Raw genomic sequence first — 20302 nt, 5'->3', positions numbered from 1 at the left:
AAATCATGGTGAATTGGGCCTACTAGGTATCCATAGTTCACCTGGTACTATGCTTTCTAACCCCATCAACTCACTTCATGATGGTCTGGAAAGGCTCCTCGTCCACCCCACACTCTGGGTCTGAGAGTCGACTGATTATGTCTGGCAAGAGATTGTACACCGCATTGCCCTAAAGGGAGGACACAGTTAGGTATCTAGAACAGAAGAGACATGCACACCCCAGTCAACCATAGGCATAGCTAGAAAAAAAAAACCTAAAAGTATCGGCCTGCCCACCTTGTTGGAGAGTTCATTGAAGAAGTTTCGAGCCAGTGCTGCAATTTCTGCTTCAGGGTCGATCACCAAAACAGCCATTTCACTCACTTGACCTTTGACCTTCACCATATCTTTCAGAATTAAGTGAGTCATGACCATACCGGATGTCTTCCGTACACTGCAAGAATCATCACGTAACCTGTACCAAAGAGGGTGGCAGTATACAAGCTGAAGTTATCACACCAATGTAGAAAGTAGTTGTGTAAAAGCACCTCTAGCACATGCCACCTCAGAAGTACCCCTTTGGCACAATCAAGCGGGCCATTTCCAGAACACTACTTTGTTCACACCCCTCACCCACTTGAGTGCAGTTTGCTATAGACTGAGGGGGGGGGGGGGGACCCAGAGAGGACAGTATGTACTACCAGTACTTGGGAAAGGAATCAAAGGCTTAAACGGGGTGAAGCAACAAATAATCAAATGCCACCCATACATTGCCCACATCCAGCTCCTGGTCCCCCAAACCCGCAGGAAGTGAGGGCGACAAGCATGGAAAGCTCCAACTTTCAACCTTTACCTTGCATACAGGTGCGGCGTCCAAGGCTCAATTAGATTGGGAAAGCGGATGGAGAGATCCCCCAAAGCGATCATTATGTTGGAACGGACACTAGGTAGGGGAGACTTTTCCAGCATGGTGAAGAGTAGACGGAGGTGAGTGTCACAGAAGTCAGAGCTGCAGAGTGTAAGAAGCAGGTGGTTAGAGCAGGCAGTAGTACAGAAAGCGGGTGCTCCCAGGTCCCCTCTCACCTTACCCAATCATCATAAACTTCGCAAGTGCCAGTGAGGCTGCAATGCAGAGGTCTGGGTCACTGTATTTGCCAGGGCTGTTGCAAACCTTCAGAATGAGTGGGACAAACACCGAGAGATACTGAGCATCTAGTGGAGAAAAAAAAAAAAAAAAAAAAACAGTTCCATTATAGTTACTTTAGGGCATGAGTTAGTTGAGATAAGTATAGCTGGGAAACACGTTTTAGGAGTCCTTTTTCTCGGACCCCACTTGACAGATCTCTCCGAAACATACCAGGTAGGAGCTCAGATTGATGAGATTTTGTAAACCATTGCGATAATCAAACAGCGCCAAAGGAAAAAAAAAAAAAACACTAATAGAAAAAATCGTAATCGTTAGGATCTAGTTTCCAAAGGAAGTTTTTTTGCTAATAACTTTGGCATAGTTCGACTAATCGGCCTGAAAAACTTTCAAACTAGTGTGCCAGTCACTTCAGTTGCTGTCTGGAAAGGGTCAGGGTGATTCGTCAAGTAAGGGTCAAGGAAAAAAGAAGAAAAAAAAAAAAGGGGTGGTGGGGGTCCAAAACACACTTTTCCCTGTGCAATTTCCCATACAAATTTTAGGCATGATTACAGCCCAAACCGCTGAACTGAATTACACCAAATTTGGCAGACTGCTAGATCTTGGTTCAGAAAGAATGTTTTCTGTAATATGGAGTAAATCTGTTCAGTAGTTTTGGAGTAATGTAAAAAAAAAAATATATAAAAAAAAATAAAAATAAAAAAAATCTATGTATATTTAGAGACTCGTAGGGTCCGCAGATGCAACAGATGTCATGCGGGGATCTGATTGGCTGCACCACTTCAACCAGGAAGTGGTGGAAGCCATCTTAGGACTCACCAGAGGGTATGATCTATGTATAAATATCTACATATAAACATACACACACTAATTTTGCCACAAATTCATGGAGAGACTGCAATAACATTTTTTTGTACGTTTTTTTTTTTTTTTTAAATTAAAAATAAAAAAGGGAGGGAGGAGAAGGGGGGGACCCCCTTTGACCAGCTTTAGCCCCTGGGACCCCATACCCTGGCTGTATTTAAAAAGATGGGGGGGATGGGGTGGCACGTAGCCCCTTCCCTTGGCCGATTTCTGCCCTATGGACACTATCCCTCGGGCCCAGCCGTATTCAGAAACGGGGGAGGAGCACCAAGCGCCCCCCCCCCCCCCCCCCCCCCCAAAGTTGATTTCGGCCCCAGGGACCCCCATCTCATGGGGCCCAGCAACTACGAAGGTGAATGGAGTTGCACAGACCCCCTGCCTGTGCCATTAATATCCAATTTCTCCAGGGACAGCTCATGCTATGTCCCAGGGACCCAACCGGAGAGACGGGGATTTCCCTGCCTGCACTGTTACAGTTAGGGAAACCTGTGTTTGCTCTCATTGGCGGAAGCAATTTCAAAACTCCCGGCAAGCAGGAGTAAGCAAGTCTGCTCCCAGTGGTCAGGACCATGAAAAACGATCTCACCCGCTGGGAGCAGAAGTTTCACCTGTTTCCTTGCCCGCTCTCTGAAAGGGGCAGGGAAATCGAAGATTTTGCCTGCCTGCAGGGAGCACCATTTTTAGCTGCTCCCTCCAGGGCAGAGCAAGGCAGGCTCCGGCTGGAGGCAAGGAGCTGGCTGGGGCCACATGTGCCTTTGAGCTTGCTATGGAGCTTGTCCTATATTCGGTTTCCCAGGGAAGACACGAAACTGAGCCAATGTCCGGAATGGCTCCAATGAAGGGAAGCATTTGAGAAGGAGTCAGGTGTGACTTTGCCACATTGATAGAGACCCAAAGAGGACAGCAGTTTCGCAGTAGACTGGAGGTGGTTGAAAACTGCTGCCCTGACCTCCAAAGGTCAGACTGGCGAGACCAAAAAGGAGCACAGTGAACTGAAAATGTTCTTGTCCCACCATGAACTGCAGGTTGTTAAATTGGCCTGCAGGATGCACACATGAAAACGGGTGTCTTGCAGGTTTATTGCTGCCCCCATTCAGTCTCCAGGGAAGCCAGTATGATAATCTTGAGTTTTTCCCTTTCTGGAGGAAGGCATTGAGTGCATTGGTCTAAATAGAAACAAGACCTCCGCCCTCCTTCGGCACCAGAAAGTAGAAGATACAACCTCCATGACCTACTTCTTGCTTGTGGGCATCCTCTCCCACAGCCTCTTGGGTCAAAAAGGATTGCACTTCCTGCTGTAAGACAAACCGACGGCTCTCAGTCAGTCGCTCTGTCTGAAAGGTGTGCTCCTTCCAGACTACTGCTGGACCTACTTGCCTGATGTGGTGGTCGGCCAACTTAGCTAGAGCTATTACACTCTACCTCTAACAAGGTGGCTGAGCTCCTCTAAGGGGACCCTGAAGGAAATAGGCGGTGGTCAGTGGACTGAGTGGCTCACTTACTGACAGAGGGGGCTGTGGGCACTGTGGCCACCAAACTGCTATGCACCTGGTTAGGGCTGAATTGGCTGACTGCATGGGGTGCCCTCTGTGGAAGTTGCAAATGGAATGGTGGGGCTGATGCAGCTGGCAAGGAAGCATGCTGTGGCCCAGCCCTCCTTGAACCACTCTAGAGCAGAATCTGCCTTGTCCCCAAACAGGCAACTCCTGTCAAATGGCATGTCCATAAAGGACTAGACATTGCTTGAAAAAAAAACCCCCAAAAAAAAAAGTGGACCGCAGCCAGGCATGGCTGCAAATGGGAAAGCTGGTGCCATTGGCACCACACTATGTAAACAGTGGTTTCCAAACCACAATGCACCTGGGACCTCCTTGATGCAGCCAAGTCAGAACCCCTGAGAGGACTTGTGCAACATAATCCCAAAGAGTTTGGGAATGAGGGCCCAGGATGCAGCTAGCATTTACAGAGCGGAGGGCCAAGATGGAAAAGAAAATACTATTCACAAAGGTCTCCACACATTTGCACTCCCTATCAGGGGGACGCATTTGGAAGATATTTGGGTTTGTCCAACCTGTAGATGCCTGCACCACCAAGCTTTCAGGAGAAGGGGTGCTGAGTGTAAAAATGCAAGCTCACCCGGGGCACAGTTGTGGCATCTCCCAATATGACCGTGGGGTTGGGGGGGGGGGGGCATTGGGGTCAGAGCACGGTTTCGCCCAAGCCACCCCTAAAAGGGTATCTTTAAGTGCCTCATTGAAGGGAATGGTGACTTAGTCAACGTTTGACCTAGCTAGAGCCCTAGTGTGTGCAGAGTCTTCCAGTGATTTGCGGCAGTTTTACATTGAGGTCTCATTTGGCCTTAGGGTCTATCAATAAACAGTCACTATAGGCCTTAGATTTGTGTCAACTCCAGGCATCACTGGAAAACCTGATGAGCATTGGTCACAGACATTTGTGAGAGTCTGTACAGAGTTTGAATCCTGTCGTCTTGGGTGTCATTTCTCAGACCCTTGTCTGGTGGCACAGAAATAAACCAACATCAGCACATGGGAGTGATGCCTACTATAAAGGCCACCGCACATAATTTCCAGAGAATCGTTTCAATGCAGAGCTGCCCAGTGCCACCTACAGGCCTGCAGAGGTAATGTTAAAGTGTTTCCAGATCCAATCTAACGCCTGGGGAATATTAAGAAGGTAGGCAACCTGCAGTTAGAAATCTCTATGTATTCTTGCAGAGGTCAGAGCCTGCCATTTGGCACTAAATATACGAGGGACCATCTAGTAAAGGAATCTAGATATAGAAGCTATTGTATGCAGTCAATGTTCAAGTCTAGACATTGTTCTGTTGTAAATTCTGCCTAGAGGTTTTTATTCACGCAATCTGTCCATACAAGCCTAAGACAAATATCTTTTTTCTTCTAAAGTGGAATGCCATTACATTACTGCCACACACGTGGCATAGGCTCTAGGGCAGATTTTAGGCTGAATGGTTGAGTATGAAGTGTTCTCTGTATACGCCAAGCATCTCCGAAATGTCCTTGGGTTTTCCTCACTCAGGATGTTGTATTTCTAAGTCTGGCTAATCACTGGCACACATCCAAACGCCCAAAGAAATTTCAGCACCCAGTATTTTATTTTCCTCAGCCCTATTTTGCTATTTTAATGTTTAGGATGGACCTTTATTTCCCACACCCAACACCCCATGTAGGGGTACCACACTGAGAAACACAATTAGATACATTTGTCTGCTGCAACACAAGATGGCAATCAAGCAAGTACACAAGCCTCACAAGACCATATTCCCCATGCCCGAACCTTTAGTGTGATGATATTTTACCTCCTACTTCAGCAACATGATTTGCTTTTTTTGGCTACTCTTTCAGGAAATTGGAAATACAAGATGAGGGTGGTGTGTAAAGTGTTGCTTCCCTTGGGATCTTCCTACGAAGGTAAGGGTTTTTGATCTGGAGTTCTCCTTGGTGCACTGATTTAACCATAGTCATTCTGATGAGTGTTAGAAAGAGGTGCGTCTTTATTAAGAGGAGAATGGTCTAACCAGCGTCACACTGCAATAACTGATGGCATACTTCTCTAAATAGGAGCTTTTTGTAACATGCACACCAGTTCAGATGGTTCTTAAACAAATGCATAGAAATGTATAGGGAATGGCATAGACTGCTCCCTTCATCTCTTTATGATTCTCTCCTTAGAAAAGACCAGAACGACTTCCGGGAGGTCTAAGGTGGCAGAAAGATGCTGTAGGCTTTTTGATTCACTGTAAGCTTTAGTGTTCCAAGGAACACCTGTTGCATACTGGATAGTTCAACCCTAAACTTTAATCTTAGAAGTTGCCTATTCATTTATATCATTTTAAGATACAAGGTATGATGACGTTTTTTTTTTTCCTGTGAGGAGTTTCTCAGTCTTCATACACAGTGCAAATATCAATGATCCAGATCATTGGTTCCCAACCTTTTGACTTCTGTGGACCCCCCCACTTTATCAATACTGGAACCTGGGGACCCCCCACTCAATTATTGGAATCCAGTACAGTGCTGCGTGTCTTGGTGCAGAACTATAACAGAACTATAATTAAAATACGACATGGCACACAGCCAGTGTGCCCGGTCCTGTTTTACACCGCATGGAACATATGTAAGTCACCCCTCTAGGAGGCCTGCCAGCCCTAAAGGCTTGTTCTGAGCCCTCGAGAGCACTGGCTCTCACCTCAGGGGGCCAGAACGCTGTCTAAGGTAGCTGCACCTGGTTTTGACCAGTCAATGCCCACACTTGGAGCTGGTCGGTTTTTCGGGGTCACCTCTAGTGCATGTATTAATAAATCCATCACTGGAATCAGTGAAGGTTTATTAACACGAAGTGTTTGATACCAAACATCCCTATGTTCAGTGAGCCATTATATAGCTGGGGAAATCTTAGTGAGCAGTGTCCCGCACATGCACTTAAAAGGGCTTCCCTGTTCACTCGCTATATCTAAGAATCAACAAATTCATTGCAGGGGCATACCTGCTCTTGCAGATAGGTCCTCACATGTAATATAATGCACCCTGCCTAAGGGCTGAAAGGCCTGCTAGAAGGGCGACTTACATATACTGCATGCTGTGTTAGGAGAAATGGCACACAGGATGTGTCATGTTGTGTTTTCACTTCCAGCTGCACCAAGACATTGCAGTGTGCTAGGTGAGGGGTCCCAGAGGGTGGCACAATAAATGCTGCAGCATTTAGGAACCCTCTTTGGTACTCATGCCCACCATTTACTGGGGATTTACAACAGGGCAAAGGTATTGCCAAGTGGGGACAATGGTGCAGGTTTAGGTTAAGAGATCTGGCACTGGAGACCTGGATGTCAGGAACCTAGTGCCTTCAGTCAAAATTGCATGAGATACCAGGCAAAAAGCAGGTGCGACCATGTCAAACAAGGGGCACTTTTTTACAGTAGCCACGTCTGTATCTTACGGCAATGGCATTTACCTCAGATATGCATGTCCAAAGAATGGTTCAGGGCTGTACCGACTGGCCACTAATGAACAACACATTTACAAACTCCAAGACCAATTTCTAGTCTTTGATATTTGCAGACAGTTTTTAACTCATCGGCGGAAAACCGTGATGCCCTCTGCTGGTCATGGTACAATCAACCATACCCCTCTCTACAGTGAGGGGTAAGTGAATCATTCTATGGCCGTGCAAAGATGAGGCATTACAACAGGGATGAGAACAATGTAGACTCAAAGTGATATGACAGGAGCCTCTTTCCTTCATCGGTTGGGGGAAGACTGAGGGTTTTGGCTAGTAGAGGGCAGTGAGTTGGGTCATGAACTATGAGTGCAGTGGGTTTGCCTGGCAACTATACTTGGTGGGGAAGTAAGACACAGGCCTGTTTGCAATCTGCACCCTTATGACTCCGCTGGGTATGTTTAGAGAGAAGTCGTTTCTGGCAATGTATAAGCTCCTTTATATTCCCCATTCCCATACATTATGTTTGATGCTCATTTCTACTGCTGCACTTATTATAGGACTACTGTTCAGAACCGCCTATGAACACCTGAATAAAGGAATGTAAAGAAAAAAAAAAAAAAGGCAGAACAAAGTTCCAACACACCCACACTGGTCAAGTGTTATCAAACAGCAATGTAAGGTGGAGTCACTTACCAGCTAGCAGTTCAGATTCACAGATCTTCCGGATCAGCTCTGCCTCTGTATCGTCAGCACAGGCCCCAACCAGCCCTAGCTCCTCCTCCATGGTGCTTTCGTCTCCCTAAAGAATATCAATCAGTTTGGGTAAGACATCGTCAATGGGAGATAGAAGCAACCCTCGAATACAAGGGAAGAAAATATACGGGGAGCCCCTGTAAAGAGCTTTCTGCAGGTCGAAGCCTCAAGATAGATCTAAAAAGACACATTTAGTTATTAACAATGTTTTGCTCAAGTGCAACTTTTATAGAAAGTGGTTTATGCTGTACTTAGCAAAAAAAGAAAAGAAAAATAGGGTTGAAGGCTAAGACTCCTTGCACTTCTCATTTAAGGTGAATTAATTCACCTGCGTCATTTTCAAGGACTGCTAAGTAACAAGGTCCACTTTTTCTGTTTAAATGGACTTTAAATGTTTGTGGAATACAGGAAACTCTACTCAGCCAGGAGCATGCAGCACAGCTGGTGCTACACGATGTGCCAGTGTGCTCTGTCCAAGAAATTATGCAGGTTTTAGAACTACTGCAGTATGGCTCACCTTCTGCTTCTTCTGTTTGTCGGCACTCTTCTTGGCCTCCTGGTCTTCCTTAATGACACGGCGGCGGCGCAGCTCAGAACTGACTGATCGCTCAAGGTGTACAACTTCCTGAAGCGCCACATTCCCAGCCAGAGACAGAAGGTGTGTTAGGAGGAACGTGGGTAGGGTTGGGCAATCGGGGATTTCGTCTGATGTCTGAGGGTCTATCGGAGGCTCTGAAATAGAACTGTTTTGAGTCAGGCAGCTTTTAACCCCACATTGCCCTTCATCCCCTACTGGGCATCTTCCCATGCTCAGCCCTACAAACGAATCTTTGAAAAATTAAATACTACACCAAGTCCACAGACCAAGCATTTCCACCCCACAAATCACCATGACCCGCTCACCTGCGGCCTCTGGTTTCTCAGATGTTGCACTGTCCAACTCCTCCACCACCAGCTTTGAGCATCGCTGCAGAATTTGGGCGCAGATAGTCTCTGGCTCTTCAGCCAGCTGGTAAATGACAGTAATCGCAGTCTCAGTGAAAGGAAGCCAGAGCAGGCTGGGTCTGGTGATGCCTGTGACATTAGGCGGTAAAGAAACAAACATTAACACCTGAAAGTCAGCCAATGACCAAGAAAAAAAAAAAAAAAAAAAAAAAAAGGAGGAGGGAAGACAACACTGACAGCAAGGAAACTACAGGACCCTGAGGACAAGATAGAAGATCTAATGTATTTTCCAAGTGAATGTTCTTCCTTGAAAAAGTTTAGAGCAGTAATTTTACACACTGCTTCAATGTTTCTTACCTCCGACCACAGCCTCTGCAAGACGGTCAAAGAGCTGGTGCTCTCTAGGCAACCTAAAGGGCTCCTTGCTTTTCCCAAGCGTTTGCTGCAAATGAAAATATCAAACATTGTTTATTCCATTCTAAGAGATGCATCACATTAAAGCAATGAGTCACAAAAGTTGTAGCATTTACACAAGACTGAACTAACCACATTGACTGCAGAAGCAGCCATTCAGGGAATGGTGTGTGTATCAACAGTACCTAATGCAAAGAAGCTAGTCAAACTAACCTTCTGCGGAACTTAATGCAAGACATTAACAGAAACTGGATGATACGGAAAAAAATAGCAGTGACATCTGGAAAGTATAGGTGAAAGCACCAGACACAAATAACCCACATCTTTTTAATCAGGCAAAAACAGTCTCTCTATGACTTACCCTACAAGCAAAGATCTTTGGGCTTATCCCAAAAGCACCAATTCTCAGTGCATACTTCTGTGCACCACATATGCTGCAAACGGTCATTAAAAAAAAAAAACAGTGTAACCAAGCTAGTCACTGTACAAGAACCCTGCTTTCCACACCAACATGTCCTGAAACTGCTCCTGTCATTCTCAAAATCCCAAAGTACTTTAGGAGTACAAATATAAACTTACCTAGACAATTACCATTCAGTTAAGCCGTCTACCTGGGCAACAGAAGGAAGACTGTAAAGATTAGGGCAGATGCCACAAAGTAGATGACTCAGTGGGCACCACAATGGATTTTTTTAACCAACTTTGGAAAAGTAGAAACCAACAGTCATTTCATAAAGTAAAATGTGGAGACGTATGCATTTAAGCAAACTGGTAAAACTACACTGAACTACTTTAAAGCCTATTGTACTTGTGGTCACACCAAACTTAACATTCACTATAAAGGGAGTGCAGAATTATTAGGCAAATGAGTATTTTGACCACATCATCCTCTTTATGCATGTTGTCTTACTCCAAGCTGTATAGGCTCGAAAGCCTACTACCAATTAAGCATATTAGGTGATGTGCATCTCTGTAATGAGAAGGGTTGTGGTCTAATGACATCAACACCCTATATCAGGTGTGCATAATTATTAGGCAACTTCCTTTCCTTTGGCAAAATGGGTCAAAAGAAGGACTTGACAGGCTCAGAAAAGTCAAAAATAGTGAGATATCTTGCAGAGGGATGCAGCACTCTTAAAATTGCAAAGCTTCTGAAGCGTGATCATCGAACAATCAAGCGTTTCATTCAAAATAGTCAACAGGGTCGCAAGAAGCGTGTGGAAAAACCAAGGCGCAAAATAACTGCCCATGAACTGAGAAAAGTCAAGCGTGCAGCTGCCACAATGCCACTTGCCACCAGTTTGGCCATATTTCAGAGCTGCAACATCACTGGAGTGCCCAAAAGCACAAGGTGTGCAATACTCAGAGACATGGCCAAGGTAAGAAAGGCTGAAAGACGACCACCACTGAACAAGACACACAAGCTGAAACGTCAAGACTGGGCCAAGAAATATCTCAAGACTGATTTTCTAAGGTTTTATGGACTGATGAAATGAGAGTGAGTCTTGATGGGCCAGATGGATGGGCCCGTGGCTGGATTGGTAAAGGGCAGAGAGCTCCAGTCCGACTCAGACGCCAGCAAGGTGGAGGTGGAGTACTGGTTTGGGCTGGTATCATCAAAGATGAGCTCGTGGGGCCTTTTCGGGTTGAGGATGTAGTCAAGCTCAACTCCCAGTCCTACTGCCAGTTCCTGGAAGACACCTTCTTCAAGCAGTGGTACAGGAAGAAGTCTGCATCCTTCAAGAAAAACATGGTTTTCATGCAGGACAATGCTCCATCACACGCGTCCAAGTACTCCACAGCGTGGCTGGCAAGAAAGCGTATAAAAGAAGGAAATCTAATGACATGGCCTCCTTGTTCACCTGATCTGAACCCCATTGAGAACCTGTGGTCCATCATCAAATGTGAGATTTACAAGGAGGGAAAACAGTACACCTCTCTGAACAGTGTCTGGGAGGCTGTGGTTGCTGCTGCACGCAATGTTGATGGTGAACAGATCAAAACACTGACAGAATCCATGGATGGCAGGCTTTTGAGTGTCCTTGCAAAGAAAGGTGGCTATATTGGTCACTGATTTCTTTTTGTTTTGTTTTTGAATGTCAGAAATGTATATTTGTGAATGTTGAGATGTTATATTGGTTTCACTGGTAATAATAAATAATTGAAATGGGTATATATTTTTTTTTGTTAAGTTGCCTAATAATTATGCACAGTAATAGCCACCTGCACACACAGATATCCCCCTAACATAGCTAAAACTAAAAACAAACTAAAAACTACTTCCAAAAATATTCAGCTTTGATATTAATGAGTTTTTTGGGTTCATTGAGAACATGGTTGTTCAATAATAAAATTAATCCTCAAAAATACAACTTGCCTAATAATTCTGCACTCCCTGTAGTCTGCTTTCTGGCAGAGATCTGAGAAGGTCTACGGTTATAGACAGTGGATTTTACTGGAGCTTGATAACATTCTTAATTTGGGAAATGTGGCTTATCATTTAAAGTTTACTTTTGCCACTTGTTGTGCCTTCTATTTGCATAGCTTAGGACACAGAAACTGCATAGTCAGAATGTTGCAATTTCATTTCTTTACAATGTCCAGTAGTGTAAACATGTTAGTTGTAATCACTAACCAAACAGGTTAACAGGTAGAGCAGCGCCTGACAGCACTAAGCCAACAAGCAGACTTTCAAACTTGAAAAAACTGTTTGGGTTTACACAAGTGCCATGCTGCTAGACATACACACTTCATCATGAAACCAAAAAAACTGCTACACTTTAATCACATCAATTGTCCTCGATTCCTATTGCCTCTTAGTCAGGTGACACTACTACAGATAAATGATCCATCCATTTCAAAGAGTATTTTGTAGTTTTAGTAGAAAAAGTTGCACAAATTAAAAACAGACTACGACCAATATTTTCACGATCGACACTAGCTAGAGCCTGCTGCAAGATACATTATTCAAACTAAACCAGTTAGTTCAAGATAATGCAAAAACCGTGAAACCCCCACTTCTCCGCGATTTGTATAAGACATCTAAGAGGCACTATAAATAGCTGTATGTAAACAAATTACTGGAAAAGGAAGAAATATACAAAGAAATAGAAATGCAGAGAAAGCAGATACATTTGGATAACAAACATTGTATTCAAGGAGACTTAGGGGGCAGGTGCTGCAGACCCTCCACACATTAAAAGTCTGCACACAGTACTGGTGCAGTTTCTTCAGAGAACGAGGAATCAGAGAAACTGGTGGAAATCATTGTCAAGAAGGAGACCCACCTCAGCTAGAACATGTCTCCCAGGGCTCCCTGCAGAAGAAGATGCAGGGCAACGCACAGCCAATAGTGCACACTCAGCAGTGGAGAACTGGTACCCCAGAATACAAGGTAGACTGGACTACACTCTGGTGACGATACCTCTTGCAGTTGGCAGGATAGAGCTAATTGAGATAGTCAGCCTGCATGTTCATAGTCTGCCAGGTGGTTCACAACCAGCCAGTTATCAAGAGTGGCTCCACAACCACAGGGCCTCCTGGCACTGGAAGTTAAGTGAACACCACCCAGTTTTGTTTTCAAACCACACTGTGGTAGTTTTGCCCATCAGGACCTGAACCACCATGCAAATGATGGAGAACAGAAACGCAAAGACTCAGGCCAATCACACAAAGCTTGATCTCGTATCCGCCCTTTGCATCAAAAGGGAGACCAAACTTTCATGTCTCCAGTGCACTGAGGTGTCCACTCCAAGCAAGGGAGGTGGCCTTCGGTCACTATGGCCAATTTTAGCAAAAGGGGAGTAAGGCTTTCACAAAGGTGCTGGATCACTGGAAGCGGAGGCACCATTGGAGTGCAAGCATGTGCCACCATCCATGAAGCACCAGCAAGAGGCAAGCAGGCCCAAAAGGCACTGGGCTTTCAGGATTAAAAAAAGCACCCTCCTGGAACATCTTGATCACAGACTGAATTTCACCGGACCTGCTGTGGGAGGAGAGCCTTAGGTCGATCAGCAGGGGTATGGTTGCCTGGAGGTGGTTAACACTAGCCCAGAGAGCAGCCAATCATTGAGATACAGGAACAAATTGAACACTGACCTGTAAAGATGTACCAATTACTGACATCAGGTTTGTCAAGGTGCAAATGACCAAACCGAACCACTGAACTGATAGTGAATGAACCAAAGCCTAGGCATCACCCGTGCAACTACAGGCTTGGCATATGAAAATACAAATCCTACAGCTGATGAGACACTGTCCAACCTACACAGCCAAGAGAACCTACATCAAAGACTACATATTGAACTTCTACTTGCAAATAAGTGTGAAGGGCCAGAATTGGGTGAGGCATCCACGCTTCTTGGGAACCCGGGAGTGTAACTGCCCTGGCCGATCTTGTCCTCTGGAGCCAGCACCACTCTGCCCTGATCAAAAGATGAAGCAGCACCTGCTACAGGATGAAAGCAGTCATCAGAGTTGACTGAAAGGACAAGAGATGTGTGGCAGTAATTCCTATAAAGTTATAGCCTTTCCCAACAATCTGCAGGACCCAACGGTCCAATGCAATGGACTGCCAGCGTGTAAACTGATTGGACAATCTCCCTCCCTCTCCTCCCCCTGCACCATCATGTACCTGCCACCTGGCCCTCAGTCTCTAGCATCCCCACCCCCCCACCAACTCCTTACTTTCTGGCTGTCTCCAATTTTAAGGATGGTGTTGCAGACTTCTCGTGCAAGACGGTAATCCTCATGTACTTTCTCACCCAACCCAACAGTCACCAATGTATCCATGTTGCTGCCAACAATTTCAGGGCGACCTCTGCATTGGAAGAGAATGCATTTTAAGTAAGCGCAGAATAGCATACAAGTCTACAGTGCACAGAAAGTGCTGTGGTGTTAATGGCTCATTTAGACATCAGTTTAAACAGTTAATTACTCCACAAGAACAATGCTAAGCAGGCACCCTCTGATAAAAGATTTGGTACAGGATCAGAAGCAGGTCGCCATGGATGCCCTACGGAGCTCAATGAAAACACTTAGAACCACTGAGACCCTCCCTGCTCAACAAAAGCAAAGCATTGGGACTTATGGCTTAACACTGCATGCAACTCATCCAGTCAGCCATGGAGGTTGCCATCTGAGAATGGCAAACCCCAGAAAACTGTATCACGGTTTTATCTCAAACCAATGCAGCCAAATGTGTGGATGCCCTCCATTAAATTTTGAAGAGGCAACTATGCAACCATTCGAGAGAGCAACAGGTTCTGCTAAACACTTCACACAATGCAAGCAGCAGCAATGCAACCCCGTATCTCCTAAACAAACAAATCAGAAAACTCTAGCTGGATCCCAATAACAAAAAGTAACAAGTCTTACTTACCTGGCCATCATTCCCAGCAGTAAAACAGAAGCCCTGCGCTCAAGAGGAGAGCATGCAGACTTCTCTGTGAAGCGCTCCCAGAGATGTTGGATTACAGCTGGGCGGATTTCATTCTTTAGCACAAACTCTGAAACCTACAGAAGATTAAAGACTGTAAGGAAGACTAGAAACATTGAGGGTGCAAACATGCACGATTGAGTATGGTTGGGGGTCAAAAAAGTATCAGATAGAGGATTGGGCATACCACTGAAGGGTTGATTTCTTACAGACACTTAATTTGTTGATAAAGACACAGTAGGACTGACATCTGCTTAGGATAAAATTCACCCTGATTTGAGCCAAGGTCAGGAATAAGCTTGGTATCTCAGTGAACGGAAGGCATGGCCATACATCTACACTGAGCTACTATTCCTTCATTCATACGGCTATGAATCGTAGGTTACTTTGTGTTGTTAGGTTTTGATACCCTCTGCATGCAGCCAACCAGCGCTGCACAATGCCTTAGACTCTGCAGCACTTGATGGCCACAAGGCGATCCCTATGGTGAGACACCATTTTTGAAGAAAGAAAAAATAAATGAAAATAAGGATCTGCATATGCTTGCACACTTGTAACCCTCGTTGGATATTCCTTGAGGCTGATGGCCCCAGCACCAGGTCCATGAACTACATAGAATGGATCCAGTGCAACCCCTGAACTTCACAGCAAAACTTAAAACAAATAAAAAAGTAGGCATCCTTTTGCCTCCCTGCCACCTTTAGACTCCTTCATTCCCTCCCCTCCCTCACCCACCCACCTTACCCATAAGACTGGCACAGACTCCTCGCAGCTATAATGGCAGCTTAAGCTTTTTGTTCAAATTGTTACCATTGAATTGTACGCTTCAATTCTGCTGACCCAAAATGGATTACAGAAAAAAGAAAAAAAATCCTCAATAAGATTGTTTAAACAGACCATGGGTCCAGTTATCTATATTTTCCAAAATTTGACAGCCCATTTCGGTTCAACTTGAGGCTTACAAAAAAAAAAAAAAAAAAAAAAATGAAATATACCACCAACAATTACTTGAACAGTACTGAATGGATTTACACCAAACAATCCTTGAGAAAAGTTATCGCCATGCTAAATTCACTGTAATTCCATTAATCGAGCAGTTCTTAAACTATTAGCAAAACAAGACTGTTTTTCGATGGAGTTAGACCTAACCACAACATGGGCACATATCTATCTATAAAAACACCCCCCCACACAACCCCCGGAATATGAACTAAAAGCATAAAACTCAACATTTTAGTGTTCCCTTAAGAGTATAAATTTTTTGACCTTTTTTCCTTAGAGTTTGTTTCCAGACCTGTGATACATTTTGAGCGATGTATTCAAAGCACCCAGATTTCCTCCGTGTGTCTCTTTCCGAAATTCCTCTAACCTACCTAAAGGCTTTTGGGTCATCCATTTGGCTATATTTAAAGGGAGCTTAGAGGGTGCAGAAGGCATCTGTGATACTGAAACAAAGGGCCAGTCCAAATAGAAAATACCAGGATAAATATAATGAAGCAAGACACTTATTCACTTACTATCTCCTCAAGGCACTGGATGGTTGACAGAGAAGCATCCACAGTGAGAAGGGAGAGGTTGTGCACAAGAGCCTGAGCCTTTGCCCTGCAAGAATAAAAAGGTGGTCGATTCAAAATCCAGCACTACATGAACACTACATATAGGCAAGCCCAGCCACAAGACATCAGACAACTCCATACTAGCTAATGGTTGTCTTAAAAAATTGCAAAGAGGAGACAATGTACTATGAGGCCTTTTAAGTGTCACATTTATATGCATTTAGAATCCTCCTCCCCAAAAAAGTGGATTTTAGACTGCAAAAGTTAAATTATGTATGTCACAGCTGTCAGCTTTACACATACAGCAAACATTTTCTCCCAGCACATAACCTGACTCATACTACCTGTTACCCAATTCAACCCATCACAGACTGGATTATTTTTGATGAGGGAGCGGTAAAAACAAGTTACTTTCCTTTGGTGATAGACTTTCTAGTGGATACTCTACTTGTAGATTTTTCACCCTTAGAATATTGCCCAAGAGCCTGCGTGGACCTCTGGTCTGTGGCACTGTTCGTTTCAGTGTCGACTTTTGTAGGAAGTTGGCTCTGTATGTGCTATTTCAAAGTAAGGAATAGCATGCACAGAGTCCAAGGGTTCCCCTTAGAGGTAAGATAGTGGCAAAAAGAGATAATACTAATGCTCTATTTTGTGGTAGTGTGGTCGAGCAGTAGGCTTATCCAAGGAGTAGTGTTAAGCATTTGTTGTACATACACACAGGCAATAAATGAGGAACACACACTCAGAGACAAATCCAGCCAATAGGTTTTGTTATAGAAAAATATCTTTTCTTAGTTTATTTTAAGAACCACAGGTTCAAATTTTACATGTAATATCTCATTTGAAAGGTATTGCAGGTAAGTACTTTAGGAACTTTGAATCGTTTCATTAGCATGTATACTTTTCACATAAAACACAATAAGCTGTTTTAAAAGTGGACACTTAGTGCAATTTTCACAGTTCCTGGGGGAGGTAAAGTAATGTTAGTTTTAACAGGTAAGTAAGTCACTTACAGGTTTCAGTTTTTGGTCCAAGGTAGCCCACCGTTGGGGGTTCAGAGCAACCCCAAAGTTACCACACCAGCAGCTCAGGGCCGGTCAGGTGCAGAGGTCAAAGAGGTGCCCAAAACACATAGGCTATAATGGAGAGAAGGGGGTGCCCCGGTTCCAGTCTGCCAGCAGGTAAGTACCCGCGTCTTCGGAGGGCAGACCAGGGGGGTTTTGTAGGGCACCAGGGGGGACACAAGTCCACACAGAAAGTACACCCTCAGCAGCGCGGGGGCGGCCGGGTGCAGTGTGCAAACAAGCATCGGGTTTCCTTTAGTTTTCAATGGGAGACCTAGGGGTCTCTTCAGCGATGCAGGCAGGCAAGGGGGGGGGGGGGGGGGGCTCCTCGGGGTAGCCACCACCTGGGCAAGGGAGAGGGCCTCCTGGGGGTCACTCCTGCACAGAAGTTCCGTTTCTGTAGGGGCTGGGGGCTGCGGGTGCAGGGTCTTTTCCAGCCGTCGGGAAATGGAGTTCAGACAGTCGCGGTCAGGGGGAGCCTGGGGATTCCCTCTGCAGGCGTCGCTGTGGGGGCTCAAGGGGGACAACTTTGGTTACTCACAGTCGTAGAGTCGCCGGAGGGTCCTCCCCGAGTTGGTTGTTCTCCACCAGTCGAGTCGGGGTCGCCGGGTGCAGTGTTGCAAGTCTCACGCTTCTTGCGGGGAGTTGCAGGGGTCTTTAAATCTGCTCCTTGTAACAAAGTTGCAGTTCTCTTGGAGCAGTGCCGCTGTCCTCAGGAGTTTAGTCTTTCTTGAAGCTGGGCAGTCCTCAGAGGATTCAGAGGTCGCAGGTCCCTTGGAAAGCGTCGCTGGAGCAGGTTTCTTTGGAAGGCAGGAGACAGGCCGGTAAGTCTGGAGCCAAAGCAGTTGGTGTCTTCTGTTCTTCCTCTGCAGGGGTTTTTCAGCTCAGCAGTCCTTCTTCAGGTAAGTTGCAGGAATCTAAATTCTTAGGTTCAGGGAAGCCCTTAAATACTAAATTTAAGGGCGTGTTTAGGTCTGGGGGGTTAGTAGCCAATGGCTACTAGCCCTGAGGGTGGGTACACCCTCTTTGTGCCTCCTCCCAAGGGGAGGGGGTCACATCCCTAATCCTATTGGGGGAATCCTCCATCTGCAAGATGGAGGATTTCTAAAAGTTAGAGTCACCTCAGCTCAGGACACCTTAGGGGCTGTCCTGACTGGCCAGTGACTCCTCCTTGTTGTTTTCTTTGTTTCCTCCAGCCTTGCCGCCAAAAGTGGGGGCCGTGGCCGGAGGGGGCGGGCATCTCCACTAAGCTGGAGTGTCCTGCGGTGCTGTGACAAAGGGGTGAGCCTTTGAGGCTCACCGCCAGGTGTTCCAGCTCCTGCCTGGGGGAGGTGTTAGCATCTCCACCCAGTGCAGGCTTTGTTACTGGCTTCAGAGTGACAAAGGCACTCTCCCCATGGGGCCAGCAACATGTCTCTAGTGTGGCAGGCTGCTGGAACCAGTCAGCCTACACAGATAGTCGGTTAAGGTTTCAGGGGGCACCTCTAAGGTGCCCTCTGGGGTGTAGTTTACAATAAAATGTACACTGGCATCAGTGTGCATTTATTGTGCTGAGAAGTTTGATACCAAACTTCCCAGTTTTCAGTGTAGCCATTATGGTGCTGTGGAGTTCGTGTATGACAGACTCCCAGACCATATACTCTTATGGCTACCCTGCACTTACAATGTCTAAGGTATTGCTTAGACACTGTAGGGGCACAGTGCTCATGCACTGGTGCCCTCACCTATGGTATAGTGCACCCTGCCTTAGGGCTGTAAGGCCTACTAGAGGGGTGACTTATCTATACCTGCATAGGCAGTGAGAGGCTGGCATGGCACCCCGAGGGGAGTGCCATGTCGACTTACTCGTTTTGTTCTCCAGCACACACAAGCTGGCAAGCAGTGTGTCTGTGCTGAGTGAGGGGTCTCCAGGGTGGCATAAGACATGCTGCAGCCCTTAGAGACCTTCCTTGGCATCAGGGCCCTTGGTACCAGGGGTACCACTTACAAGGGACTTATCTGGATGCCAGGGTGTGCCAATTGTGGAATCAAAAGTACAGGTTAGGGAAAGAGCACTGGTGCTGGGGCCTGGTTAGCAGGCCTCAGCACACTTTCAATTCAAAACATAGCATCAGCAAAGGCAAAAAGTCAGGGGGTAACCATGCCAAGGAGGCATTTCCTTACAACTTTCTTCCACCCAGAACTGACAATGTACCATATGTAAGCACGACCCCTGAGCACTGATGTCAGTTTCCTGCTTGGCACTTCCCGCACACACCCGCAAAGTACAAAAAATGTGGAGGTACAAGTGTGCATTTCTGTCATTTGGGGCCTTTTTAGGTGTTAAGAGATTACTCCACAGAACGGGGAGATGAGGGTGAGTGAGAAATCTGCAGGGAGCGTCTCCACCACAGAGTTACTGAAGGGAAACAGCGTATCACATGGATACTTCCAACTGTAGCTTCCTCACTTCTAGAATAGTGAACAAAGTAGTACCTACCAAGATGCAGGGTCTGAAGTGCGCTCAGACCAAAAAGTACCACAGAACCAGACAAGCAAAATGCCTTCCACGTTCGAACTAGCTGTCAAGGTAGTAGTACTTTGAGAATGTTTACACAGATGCCCACTTTGCTTGAAAGCACAGTCGTAGCCTTGGCCCTGGTGAAAGGAGCCCTCAGCCCTTTAGAAGGCTGCTTCTAGGTGTGGCAGATGTTTAATGCAGAGGACTGTTCACCGTGATAAGCTAAGCAGAGTAAAGAACACTGGGAGTGTGATTGTTTTCCCAATGGGAAAAGGCATTAGGATTTTAGGCAAAAAGGCTGCCCTGGTCCTCAGCTTTAGTGTGTCTAGAAAAAAAGGTGGACTAGGGCAGAAGCATAGAGGGCGCCTGGAGCCCATTCAAGTGACAAGCTGAAACGATCGCAATGAGGAAGATGGTTTTAGAGTCAGTGGGCACAAGTAGAAGCTGTGTATTTGCTCTGTGACAGTACATGATGATTATGATCAAATTGAGTTCCAACTATTGATTGACAAACTGTTCAGTCAGGAGCATGTGGCAGACCTTTAATAAAGTGCAGCACAACAGGGGATTTAAATAAGGACAGCTGGTTCGGGAATACAAAAACAAACAAAGTCAGACAAATAACTTAAGGGTGCCCACTGCAAGACTTTGCTGGGCCAAAGATAAAAA

General features: G+C 45.7%; 1 protein-coding gene across 4 annotated transcripts in view; it reads right to left on the bottom strand.

The window, feature by feature from the left end:
- Window positions 1-20302, bottom strand: part of NCAPD2 (non-SMC condensin I complex subunit D2) — an 88178-nt gene that overhangs the window by 19017 nt on the left and 48859 nt on the right. For all 4 annotated transcript variants that reach the window (XM_069243089.1, XM_069243091.1, XM_069243090.1 and 1 more), the window contains 11 exons: window positions 16031-16115; window positions 14457-14590; window positions 13763-13895; window positions 9020-9104; window positions 8621-8791; window positions 8235-8449; window positions 7658-7763; window positions 1068-1191; window positions 833-988; window positions 277-454; window positions 75-169 (listed from right to left, as the gene is read on the bottom strand). In XM_069243089.1, coding sequence (XP_069099190.1) covers window positions 75-169; window positions 277-454; window positions 833-988; window positions 1068-1191; window positions 7658-7763; window positions 8235-8449; window positions 8621-8791; window positions 9020-9104; window positions 13763-13895; window positions 14457-14590; window positions 16031-16115 — 1482 coding nt within the window. The remainder of the gene's footprint in view (window positions 1-74; window positions 170-276; window positions 455-832; window positions 989-1067; window positions 1192-7657; window positions 7764-8234; window positions 8450-8620; window positions 8792-9019; window positions 9105-13762; window positions 13896-14456; window positions 14591-16030; window positions 16116-20302) is intronic.

This window comes from Pleurodeles waltl, chromosome 7 (genome assembly GCF_031143425.1).
Source record: "Pleurodeles waltl isolate 20211129_DDA chromosome 7, aPleWal1.hap1.20221129, whole genome shotgun sequence".
NCBI classification, from domain to species: domain Eukaryota; kingdom Metazoa; phylum Chordata; class Amphibia; order Caudata; family Salamandridae; genus Pleurodeles; species Pleurodeles waltl.
The sequence above is the reverse complement of the archived record's forward strand: the minus strand, read 5'-3'. Positions and strand labels throughout refer to the sequence as shown.